The 13,484-nt window shown below is 40.3% G+C and overlaps 1 protein-coding gene across 3 annotated transcripts in view; it reads left to right on the top strand.

Moving 5' to 3' along the window:
* krt80 (keratin 80) overlaps window positions 1-13,484 on the top strand; it is a 42,878-nt gene that overhangs the window by 16,633 nt on the left and 12,761 nt on the right. For all 3 annotated transcript variants that reach the window (XM_008104089.3, XM_008104088.3, XM_008104082.3), the window contains exons 3-4: window positions 5,688-5,748; window positions 9,060-9,155. In XM_008104089.3, coding sequence (XP_008102296.1) covers window positions 5,688-5,748; window positions 9,060-9,155 — 157 coding nt within the window. The remainder of the gene's footprint in view (window positions 1-5,687; window positions 5,749-9,059; window positions 9,156-13,484) is intronic.

The following is a 13,484-nucleotide window of genomic DNA, read 5'->3' as shown; positions in this document are numbered from 1 at the left end:
GCTATTACATAAATTTGTATCGTCTGCCTTGTGTGTTGCTTTTATTCACTACATTCCATTCTTTTAAAACACAAGGCAGGCCATGCTGAGCATCCTTTAGGACATTAGACATCGATACATATAGAGAATGTTAGCAAAGAAAAAGCACAAGAAGAACTCTCTGTTGCACACATAAATCTTTTAAATCTTGGGTTAAAATTCTTTATAAATAAGATGGCTTATTTGTGTACCCATTTCTTACAGTTGCCAAAAACACATGGTTCTCCATAAGGAATGTAAACTATTATTGCTTGGAAGGAACAGTTTGCTTCCACATGAATTGTCTCCTAAATCCACCTTCTTGATCCCAGAAACTTCTCTGCAAACACACCCCTAGTCAAAAGCATATGGTTGAGTATTATGGGCTTTGAGAAGAGAGATTTGTTATTTCTTCAAGGCTGACAGGCCTCCCATTTACTCCCCACACTGTCAAATTATGTCAGAGAACCTTGCAGGACATAAAGTCTTCTTAATGATTTGGATGAAACCAGGAGATAACCAGATGAGGTATAAAAGATCTGAGCTTGGAGGATGAGGTAGGCTGTAATTAAACGCAGCATGTGTACCCTGGCTTTGTGTCAAACATTCCAGCCCAAGGAGCAAGAAAAACCAGAAGAACCAACATTTCTACCATCAGCATCCATGTAATGGGACTTATGAAATAGGTAGCTCCCAGGGTGGGGAGGAGATTCTGTCAGTACCCTTCTGTTTGGAAGAGCTACTTCTTCCCTAAGCCATAGGCTGTTTCTGTTGGTTGATACTTGCTTGTTTTTAATTTACACTTACTAAATCTGCAACAGGCATGTTGCTGGTTTTGCAGTTTGAGAGCTTGAATTGAGGGCCTTGTAGTTCAAGGCTGTGATTTTGCCAAGATCTGATGTATGTTGAGATCTCAGAGTTTCCTTCAAAAAAAGATGAGGGCATGGCAGTGTTCGGCATCGTGGACTCTGAATTGGTCAAGGCACATTTTAATACTGGATTTCTGCCCTGGTCTTAATAACAGACCTATAACATCTACTCATTAAACTTTCATGCCCATCCATCCCTCCTTGACTTAAGGACATGTGAGGAATTGACTAAGTTCACTAATTCATTCAAACTTCCTTGTTCACAACCTTCCTAGACACAAATGCAGCCCTGCAGGCAAACTCTCATCAGAATTTGCATACATATTAGCCTCTAGCAATATTAACTTAACAACCAAAGATATTTGGAAAATGTACACAGTTGAACATGCACAGAAAAAATGCACACATTAGGGGTGAGGGTGGAATATGCACAGACACACTGTAGTCAATGGAAACAATATGGAAAAGTAAATGCAAAAATATATAGAAGCCTCCAGCAATATTGATTGTGTTGGAACTTGCTTTGAGGTAAAGATCAGGAAATCCTGAAGTGTGTGAATTTTACAAATTTTCGCATTCCTGATTCCAATTAAGAGATTTTATTCCAAGTCTGAAATTGGTCAAGGTTGTCTATGTAGCCCTACTTCCAGTCTGACACAGACTCTGTGTAAAAAGAGTGAACAGGGATCAGTTGTATAGTAACAGGTCTACCCATGCATTACATATCTACATACATTGAAAAAAAAACCTCTTTTTAAAATCAGGAATAATTCTAATGAAGTCAATACACACATGTGGATACTATGATACTGTTTCTGGGGTCCTAAATAAAAGAAGGGAGAATCCTAGAAATACAGATGAGGTTAATAGTTTGGTAATGACATTATACAGATGCCTTTAAAAATAACAAAGAATGACTGTTCCACAATAAATGACTTGTATCAGTGGTACAGCATATGCTTATTGAATATAAAGTCCATGGTTGAGTCTCTGGCATCTGCAGACACAGCAGCAGAAGAGTTGTGCCTGAAACTGTCCAAATTGTCAGTCAATGCTATCAATAATGGTAAGCTACATAAACAGATGGTCTGACTTGGCGTAAAGCACCATTTTCCATTTCTGTGTATTCTGCCACTGTATGTCAAAGTTATAGACAGCTCTGGTTTGACACATTCATGGCACATTATGATACCAAGGGCTACTAATCACGATGCATATTAAATTATAGCTCTGGGGGGCTCTGTGTTGTTGCAGAATGACTATGGGAGAAGCCTATTGCCCACATGTGAGCTTCCCAAGGCATCCATTTGGCCACTAAGAAGAAGAGGGTGTTTGACTTGCACTCTTGAACTGACTCACCAAGGAGTAAACCACTAGAAATTACTGGGACTTATTTCACAGTAGATAGGTGTAGGACTACTGCAAACTTACAGCTGGCATTTTAGAAAGGAACAAGCAATATTTCATGGTTCTGAGCAGATGTATCCAAATCCACTGTCAATAAAGTAACAGTCATACTTTATTGCAATACTGTACATAGCATTTGTATTATCTAACATGACACAGCGTCCCTCTTATTCAAATTCATCAGAAGTATGCTTTTTCTTTGTTATTTAGATGATACAAAGGTTGTTTGGCAGGGCTGTTAGTGTCATTCATTATATTCAAAGCTTGCCTCAGAGGCTAGTGTGGGACAGACTCGTACATGCCACCCAAAGCTACACCCCATGATTTCCTAGTGAGAAGAAAATGGGCCATGAGCATCTTCATGACTGCAGGCTGTCAGTATCACAAAAACTGAGCTGCCTTGGTCCCAATCCCATCTTCAGATCTTTAAAAACCTGTTTTGAACACCTACACTAATGAAATGTCTTCTGCGAGCTTAAGAAGAATGGGACACCACCTCATCAATCCAGTTCTCTCAGTCTTGGAATTGCTGACATTGTGAAGCATAGTTTGCTATCACTTTGCAGGATTATTCTTGAAATGGGTAGATGCACAAAAAGCTTGATCTCTGATATGTTTGGGAATTACTAACATAATTGCTGCTGTAAAGTACATATAAGAAAAATTAGGGCATAGTTCATACTAAATAAGGAGGACAGAGGAAGAATTGTTTAAAGCTACATACAATGCAGTCACTGTTGCCCATTTTTGGTCAAAATTTACCTAACTGGATTACATAGACTAAGAAAACTACCTCCCCCTGTGTTCAGGGAGAGTGATTTCCATCTGACCAAGTTAATTTTCTTGACCTTCCACTCCTACCTGATTTCATGCCATTTGGAAGTGCTTTCCAAGAAATGTGCCAGTTAGTAACCAATGCTTCCATTGGGAATGCAATGCAAAGAGTGGTCAAGAAAGTATTGCAATGTGTTATTTTTGGACAGCTGTTTCATTCAGGCACTGCTCAGATTGACATCCCACAAGACTCTCTGTTCATCAAGTTACAGTTCAAAATATTTCCATAGAAATATTTCAAGTTCAGCTCCCTGAAAATAGTTCAGATCTCACTGTGAGTTTCAGTAGGAATGCTGATTTCATTCTCAATATTCTATGGCCAGGATTCACCCTGGTATTTAGATTTCATTTGCCAAACCAATCATCAAATGACAATTCTGTTCACCAAATGATATTTCCTTTCAACGTATTTTACCCAGAGTTGGCTAATTTCTTAATTTAATTTACTAAATCAAGCTTCAAATACATTCATTAATTGGCCAACAGGAAAAAGTTTATAAAATAGTGATGAGATCATGGCAGAGTACATTCTATAGTTGGCACATAGTTGTGGACCTGCATCCTGTTGGTTAGTCATGACTAAATTCAACCCACAAAATAGATGATTTAACAGCGAGACAACAGGTAGAGAAATCAATTGATTCAATATGTCTATTCCATTTGGGACTCATAATAGGATTCAGGCCATTCTGTATAAAACTGGTTAGATAATATTTATTATTCAACTTCACTACCTTTGCCATACCTGTGGAACTTTCTAGGAAATTTGTAAGATCCTCTAAGTCACTGCTTCTTAAACTTTGAGTCCTGATCCCAAATGGAGTACCCTTAGTTCAATGTTGCAATCACAAAGATTTGGCACAGGAATAGGTTTCTGAACAATATCCGTTTACACAAATCTGTTAGCAACAACTTGAAGTGTTTACAGTGGAAAATCAGCCTATTTAGTCAGTCTTACAAATGCTGATTTATCATTAAATGTTTGATTTTTATACCCATTTTATATACCCGGAGTCATGTACAAGTTTCTCAGGTGGATAGTGATGACCTGTGGGAAATGTTTAAGAAGCCCTACTCTAGGTGATTCTATGGCTTGATTCCAGCAGAAGTTACCACAGAATCTGTCCAGGAATTTTCTATACTGACTATTTTATCTAGAGCCAATCCAGAGCCCTATGCTCCAGATCTTCTCTTCCTTTCTGAACACGTGGAAGTCCCATTTAACCTCAGCAGATATGACTGCACTGATCAAGCACTCACAGGAGCTCCATGATCAGTGAGAGGTGCTGCCAACAACATAAGGATGGGCTATCCACTTCCTTGCATTGATCAGTGCAGGGAAAGAAAGATGGTGGCAGTCTCTGTGTGGACAACAGATTGGGCCCAGACCAAATGTCTATTAGTCCGCAAAGCCCATGGATACCCCAGCATTTCAGTTTTGTTTAGTGCAGAGCAAAGTCAGGCCCTAATTACTTACTGGAAGTCCTTGTGAGTCATGAAGACTGCCAGCATCAGATTCAGAGTGAGTGTGATTTTCAATCACTAATGTAATTTACATCCTCCATGGTGACTCTATAGTAACTTCCATCATATGGTGTTCATTTCAATAGGGTTTTACTATAAGAACCCTACTCTACTATAAGAACTCTACTATAAGGTTGTACTATAAGAAGTAAATTTATCATGTGTATGTACATGCTATGTACTTTATTTAGAAGTTTATATGCACAATAACAGTGCTTAAATCCAAATTTACTATGTATGAAAACATTTTTCTAATTCAACTCAGATATGATATCTAGGTTTGGAGAAAACTGAATAATAGGATGGGCTAGGTAAGGTTCCATGGGCAGGATGGATGTGGGAACAAGACTATAAAGTGAGACTCATGCAGAGAGAGGGAGTCCCGAGCGCCAGTTACCAGCACAATAATCAAATTCAAACATAAATGCCAAAGAAGAGAAAGGTGGAAATACTAGGACTTTCTGTAGAAACATAGAACTTCAGGTGCTACCAGTGGAATACATGAAATAACCACAGTGGAACTGCTAATCTACTAGATCATTTTAAAAAAATGAACGTTGAAGGAAGGATATGGGGTGGAGATCCTGGGAGGAAATTGTTTTCATTGTTTGAGGCTTGTGACAAACCACCCACCACAGTGACTGAGGTTTGTTTCCAGCTCTTCTAGACTTATCCCATACCATGGCATCTTCCACTCTTATTTCCAGCATGATTATGTTTGACATTATTTAGCCTCCCACACATTTTTCAGCAGGTCCAGGAATTCTTTTGGAAGTGGATATATCTCACATTATTGTATTGTATTGTATCCAGGAAAATTGGCCCATTATATGACCCATTAAAAGCTGTGGTAATTCGCAGATTAATGAGCAGATGGCACAGGTGTGGCTTTTGTATGTGTTGATGTGTATGATCACTGGTTTTATTTCCCAAACAGATTAAGGAAGTAAATATAGAGGACCCAAATTATATGTACTGCTTAAATGATACCTTTTGTCATTTCATTCACACCAATTATCCCCCCTTTTCTTGTAGCTATGAGGAAGAAATAAACAAACGTACTGGGATGGAATTCACCTTCACGGCTCTGAAAAAGGTAGGCGTATGTAAACATTTTAATGCCACAAGTATACACTGATTTAGCAGAAGAGATTGATCACATACAGATTTAAGTTAAAATTATATGGAAAAGAGAGACCTTTGACTGCCCACCCCCCAAAATGGTTGGTCTGAATCACTTTTTGAGGTACTGTGACTTATAAAATGCAAAACTAAGACTTCTTTTTAGACCTCCAAATTAAATAATAAATAATAATAAATTTTATTTATATCCCACCGCTATCTCCCGGAGGGACTCAGGGCAGCTCACAAAACATTCAAGGTGCACATTCAAAATACAACAAGTGCAAAACAAAACATAAACAATAAATAGTCAACATAGCATCATACATTTACAGTACCCCTAGTAAAAAAAAATAAAGCAATTGTTGTATGCAAAAACAGTAGTATTTAATCAAAGAATTGTAAAATGCTAAAGAATCTGAAGATCCTCATATATATTATTAAAGAATCTAAACCTGGTCGAAGGCTTGCTGTAAAAGCCATGTCTTTAATTGTGTGCAGAAGGTTTGGAGGGTGGGGCTAGCCTGATCTCCCTCAGGAGGGCATTCCAAACCTGGGGGGGGGGGGGGGGAGCACCACCAAGAAGGCCTCTCTCTCATCCCCACCAACCGCATTTGAGATGGAGGTGGGACTGAGAGGACGACTTGCCTGGTAGATCCTAAACCTCATGCCGGTTCACAGAAGGGGATACATCTCAAAGATAAGTTGGACTTGAAACGTACAGGGCTTTATAGGTGATAACCTGCACTTTGAATTGGGTCTGGAAACTCATTGGCAGCTAGTGGAGCTGCTTTCATAGGGGCATGGTGTGCTCCCTACAAACATCTCCAGTTTGTAATCTGGCTGCCGATCTTTTCACTAACTGCAGTTTCTGAGCTGTCTTCAAAGGCAGCCCCATATAGAGTGCATTGCAGTAGTTCATTCTAGATGTAACTAAGGCATAGACCTCCTGAGGTCACAGCTGGTGCACCAGTTTTAGTTGTGCGAAGGCCCTCCCAGCCACCGTTGACATCTGAGCTTCAAGTGCCAATGATGAATCCAGGAGAAATCCTCAAACTACAGACCTGTGCCTTCAGGGGGTGTATAATCCCATCGAGCACAGGTTGCCATCCAATATCCCAATCGACCTTACGACTGACCAAGAGGAGCTCCGTCTTGTCTGGATTAAGCTTCAGTATGTTGGCCCTCATCCAGTCTGTTACAGCTGTCAGGTACTGGTCCAGGATCTAGGGAGCTTCCTTGGAATGTGGTGGAAAAGAGTAGTAGAGTTGAGTGTCATCTGCGTAGAGATGGCACTCAACTCCAAAACTCCGGATGACCTCACCCAGCGGTTTCATGGAGCTGTTAAAGAGCATGGGAGAAAGAATAGAATCTTGCTGGATCCCACAGGTCAGTGGCTTCTTCTGAGTCATAGTCCAACGCTCAAACCAATACATTCTCATTGTCTTGGGAATAAATTCAATGTAGGTCTAGTCCAACTCTTGTATGGAAGGAACAGGTCTTTTCAGTTTTTTTAATTGCTAGCTTGGTTTGTTTCCTTCATATAAGAAAACCAGTGAAAAATTTTAATCCTTTTTTCCCTGGAAAAAATTGTTTGGGAAAAGCTTGTGCCTCCTGATCCCTCTGAACCCAGCCTTGGGGTCACATTAGGTTCCAGGGAGCACTTTGCCTAACTCAATTGCAGGGCTTTCTTGAAAGAAAAATGAGATGGTATCACATTCTGCCTTACTTGAAATACTGAGAACAGCTAAATAAATGCAGTTATTTACTTCTAAACCTAAATTTACCCATACACAGAAGGTGAGGAGAGAAAGAGAGTTGAGACTGAGATGAGATAAAGAAATACACTGAAACACTGCAAAGTATTTCTGAAACTCTGAACAAGAAGGGTGAAACCAACTGAATTCTGAAATTGGTATTAGTGGTTTTAGTGGCATTAAAACATTTAATTGGATTTCCTCCTATTTATTTCTGAAAAAGTTAATCCATTGGCTTGGTTTACTCAACATTGTACCTTCTTGGGCTCGGGCTGTGGCGCAGGCTGGAGAGCAGCTGCAATTAATCACTGCAATGAATCACTCTGACCAGGAGGTCATGAGTTCGAGGCCCGCTCGGAGCCTATGTTTGTTTGTCTTTGTTCTATGTTAAAAGGCATTGAATGTTTGCCTATATGTGTAATGTGATCCGCCCCGAGTCCCCTTGGGGTGAGAAGGGCGGAATATAAAATGCTGTATTTATTCTTGTAAAGCAAGTGAAAAGTGTGATATACTGATATCAAATCATCAGCATTTTAAATCATCAGGCTGTTGAATCTGAGGCAATAGCTACAACTGTAGTACAATATTAATAAAAAAACAAGTCTTCAGTTTCGACCTTATTGTGATTATTCACTTAAAAACAAGAGTTCATAAAACAAAGCAAATCAAAACAAAAACAGGCCAGACGCCCTGTAATTGTTCAACATCACCTGGCACTCAGGCAACAGCGTCTGAGCCAAAACTGAGTAATTATAACCGGTCTGCTTAAGATTGTCAAGATTATCATGGTGTGTTATACGCAAAGAGAATTTTCCAGAATTTCCTGCTCTTAAGCTTCATGACACTCTTGTGCTTCTAGAGAGTTGCTTCACTCCATCTCTGAAGGGATGGCTTTAAAATGTTATTTGAAGGCTATTGCTATGGAGACCTTTGGGGATGGAACAGGTTGGGCATCATAAATGTTCTCTATGGTGATCTGCTTTATGAATTGTAAATACCTTTTAACTGTGCTCATCCTCTAGTGAAACCTGCTTGCAAATGTCTTTCTGTTTACTCTGCAGCTACTGCTCAGCAGTCTGATATTTCTTATAATTAAAGGATGGCCAAACACTTTTTCTCTGTTCCCCCTTGTTAAAGTATTGCTGAAGTCATGGCTATATAGTGCAAAATGGAAGAGAAATGACATGTAAATCAAGCCTAGAATGAAGACTCCTTAACATTCCCACTTTTCCTATCCTTGCCATATACCAGTGGTGCTCAACCTGTGGGTCCCCAGGTGTTTTGACCTACAACTCCCAGAAGTCCCAGCCAGTTTACCAATTGCTAGGGACCCACAGGTTGAGAACCACTTCCCTATACCTTTTTTGGTCAAAACTGAACAGTAATGATCTGTCCCAAGAAGGGGGCAGCACAATGTTAACATTAGTATTCCCACATAATACATTGCTTCTCATTTACCTTTTAACTTAAACATGCGATAATCCTTTGGACTAAAATGGAAAATGCTTCTTCTTATTGTTCGATGCAGGATCTGGACAATGGCTTCTTACACAAAACTGAACTGGAAGCAAAGCTGAGTGGACTTCATGCTTGGGTGGAGTTAATGAAAAACATCCAAGAACAGGTAAATAATAATCATAATAAATAAATAAGGTATAAATTGTATGGAATGGGGAATCAGGCTATAAAACATTTCTAAGATTCAGTTTTACTGCAACATTTACAATGCCCGGGCTGTGGCACAAGCTGGTGAGCAGCCAGCTGCAGCCAGCTGAGACCAATCACTCTGACCAAGAGGTCATGAGTTCGAGGTCAGCTCGGAGCCTGCATTTGTCTTTGTCTTTGTTCTACGTGAAGGCATTGAATGTTTGCCTTATATGTGTAATGTGATCCGCCCTGAGTACCCTTCGGGGTGAGAAGGGCGGAATATAAATACTGTAAATAAATAAATAAATAAATACGACTCCTATACCTTCAGAACTAGCACCTACCTGCATCTGACAAAATATAGAACTTTCCAGACAAATCTATTGTATCCTTCTGCCAAAAGTCACACTGGAGGACCTAATAAATACATAGAATACTGATCCAGGAATCCAGCATAACTTTATGGTAACTTCTGGAGATGGAAGCCATTCATTTCAATGGGATATGTTGTTTTCATAGTAAGTTCAGGATCATCATTTAATGATTTTTAAGAGCTTGTCTGGATCCACTTGTAGCAAATAAACAGGGTTAGGAAACAACGCACAAGAAAATGTTTAAAAGTTACAATAAATCTACCAGCAATCAACAGTTGATGTATAATGAATATGTATTCCTTACAAGTGTACAGTAATAGATGAGCTTTCTAAACAACCCTCTAGCTTGACAAAATGCCTAAAGAAAATGGATGTACTCTCGTTTAAAATTAACTTATGGCACTTCTTGAGAAGCAGGGCCTCTATTCTGCCCAAGTTATGAGCTCTTTTATCAGCAACCAGATCCAATCCACAATTATCTCCAGGGAGTTCAGGAAGGAATTCCCCAGCCCTCACTCTGCCCTTATCATCCTCATCATGCTTACCCTGCACTCATAATCAGTTTGTGACCTTTAAAACACGGAATTCAAAATACTCGAAATATCCTCAAGGAGGGTGGCTTACCGGAGTGCTTTAGCCACAAACTCTCAATCTAGCATTCCCCTTCCTGTCAGTTTTTGAGGAGAACTATGCTCAGCCTCATCCAGTTCTCTTGAAACTCCTTTGTCTTTCAAAGGGGCTACTGGAAATGGTGCTTTGTGAAGTTGAAGACATGTGTATGCCAACCTTCTTTTATATTTTGCCTCAGAACCCTCTCAAAACAATTTTTTAACTAGTACTTCTGTAATCAGCCTTCAGTGTCCATCTCCTTCCCCATGTTCGAAATAGCTCTGTGGGCTCAACTCTGCCTTGAGATATAAACTGACTTCAGGAAGAGACTGCTAGCAGACCTTATATTGGTCCTTGGTGTGCTGTTCTGGACTTTCTTGGGCACTTATTTAGGGTCTCTCATTTTCATTGCTCCCACTACATCAACAGTGCAAGGACTCCGCTCCTATTTTTACATGAATGGAGATGCCTCGTATTAATCACAACACTTGTTGACAGAATGAGTCTGTTGCCATCTCTCCTTATGTTTAGTGTGAGATGTCTGGGGTACATGGCAAAGACGGTGATGCTCCTTGTGGTAATAGATGGCTTCAGGTTGCCCATGGGACACCCATTATTTTTAATAGCCTCTTCTCCTCCCCTTTGCCTATAGGTATCTTGCACTTCCCTGTGATTCTACTTTTCCATTTAGGCCACCTTCTATTTTGCAAAGCTTATTAAGGACTTCATCACATGGCCAAATTTACCCATCATATGATGCTTTCACCATAGTTTGGGGATGGAGCTTGCTAGATCCCATCAAACAATGTAGAGCTACTTCTGGTGGGGCTCCATCTCTGAACTGTGGTAAAAGCATCGTACAAAGGAGCAACGAGGTTAACCCGGGGGGGAACCTAGGCACCAATGCTTTATCTTGTGTGATGGGGAAAGCAGAGCTGTGGGCAATGTAGGGCATGAGGTGATGGATTCACCTGGTGCCTGCCAGGTTCGCCATGCTGCCTGCTTAATCCCCCCCATCATCCATGTTGGGCGACTTCATGTGATGAGGTCCTAATATGCCCTTTTGCCTTTAGCTGTACTCAGAGGACTAATGAAAGTTAAAGCTTTGGCACAAAGAGACTGACGCTCACCCATGCCATGACTAAGCCAAGAGTGGGAAACACATACCATCCAGCTGTTTTGGCCTACAATTTCCATCAGTTTCACACAGCATAGCCAATGCTAAGAGACTGTGAAAACTATAGCCCAAAATTTGGACATACATAATCAAATGTCAGGGAAAAGGATGTAAATTTGCCTCATCCAAGTCTGAATGCATTCATTTATTTGTTTGTTTATTTCAACATAAATTTTGCTATTCTGATAATTTTGATTTTCTAAAAACATGAATTCAGAAACTTGTCAGGCCTAATCCCTGTGTTTTACCCAAAACTAGTAGGGTAGCCAGGATTTTGATTTGGGGGGGGGGGGGCTGAATCTGGTGAGACAGGATCTACCCTAGCAAACCTTTCGTATCGTTATCCCAATACCCCCATGCATATGGGATATTTTGAGCATGGTAATCAGATCATGATATGAATAAACATAACAGTTTAAATAATAAATGTAAGGCCTTCTCGCGGACCACCCTGAGAATTTCGGGGGGGGGGGGCTGAAGCCCCCCCCCCCACTACATGCCTGACCAAAACTGTTAACATTTTTAAAGGAACGGTTGGCAGTTCTTACTTATATTTTTCTAAATCAAAATGTGAAAGCATGCCACAGAAAATCCTTGCATTTATTCATCTGAAATGTGTAAAGTGTCCTTTGTTCCTAAGGAATAAGAAAGTTGATATTGTGTCACAGGAAGGAAATCAATCAATTTTCTTATGAGACTAGAGCTCTTTTCCTTTGAGAAAGCTATTTACTGAATCTCTGTGTGATTTACTGCACTGCCCATGCCTTCTTTTAGCTTCCATCCTGCTGTTGGTGAATATTTTTCTGTCTTGTTTCTTCAGCTGATCACTCAATCACTTCCAACACAAAATACCACAACTTATTTGTCCTCAGAGGAGGCTGCCTGTTATATCTCTCTGTGTTTCTATCACCCAGGAGCAGGCACACAAACAACAGTGAACTGGCAAGAAACTCAAATGATGGGGTTTTCTGCGGATGGGTCACTTTCCCACTGTAACTATCAAAAACACTTTCAATTCTGACTGGGGGAAATAGTGCCTTAGCTATTTAAAATGTTCTTTAGGAGTGTGGGAGTGCTTTAACTGGTATATCTTTTGTTGGTGTAAAGTTGTACCAACTTATAAATTGACAGTACTTGCCTTACATGGTTTGCCTCCTTATCTACAGATTCCTCTTTCCATCCCCACCACACACATACACACTCCACCACTTTGAGCTGGTTTGTGATATGCTCTTAGCTTTATTGACTTTGGCACCATACCACATTTTTTCTCCCACCCTTTATTCACAGAAGTAATAATTTGCTGCCTCTTCTCTGCCTTATCTTTTCCTTAGATTAGAGTGGTGATCAGGTGAGGGTCAAAAAAAGGGTGGTATCAACTTCATGGCCTTAGCACTCCTTGAATCTAAATTCACCACAAAATCTAGCCCAGGTAGTCTCCTCTAGAGCACTTGTCACCTGAAAATTGTCTTGGGCTGCATGCCAGCCACAAAACTTCCCTGCAATTCTGTTCCTTTCCTAAATGCACCCAGAGGTTGGAAATGGTAGCAGAAAAGATTCCTTGCAAGAATACAGCGGATCTCAAAGCAATGGCTTAAATGCTTTGCAGATATGCACAGCACCATCCCTCTGTGCAAGGAAGCCTGGCAAATTTAGTTCCAGTTGCCTTCAGTGCTGTAAACATTTGTAACATCATCCTGGAAAAGTTGCAGGACAACTAAAATTATCCTATGGTTCAATCAGTTTTCCTCAGAGGCTTCATAGCTTCGGGTGGGGAAGGTTGAATAAGGGGTGATACAATAGTGTTATACAAATTTATTCATGGTTTGGAGAAAGCAAACAGTGACAAGTTCCTTTTCCCCAAATGCTTGGGCTCTAGGACATCCATTAAAGCAGAATAATGGAAGCCTAAGAACATGCAAAAGGTCAGAGGCACCTCTTCACACAATGCCATGAGGTATAGTGAAATGCCACAAGCTATGGCCACCAACGTTGGTGGTTCTGGAAGGGGAAAGGGTTGAATGCAGGGAGGATAAAACTATCAAAGGCTCCTAGTCAGAATGGCTACATCTGCTGTCTTCAGGACTAGAGACAGCATTTCTCTCAGTATTGCTTCCTGGGAAATAACCGTGGGAGAGCTTTTAGG

The sequence above is a fragment of the Anolis carolinensis genome, chromosome 2 (genome assembly GCF_035594765.1).
Source record: "Anolis carolinensis isolate JA03-04 chromosome 2, rAnoCar3.1.pri, whole genome shotgun sequence".
In the NCBI taxonomy this organism is placed as follows: domain Eukaryota; kingdom Metazoa; phylum Chordata; class Lepidosauria; order Squamata; family Dactyloidae; genus Anolis; species Anolis carolinensis.
This window is presented reverse-complemented; position numbering and strand designations above follow the sequence as displayed.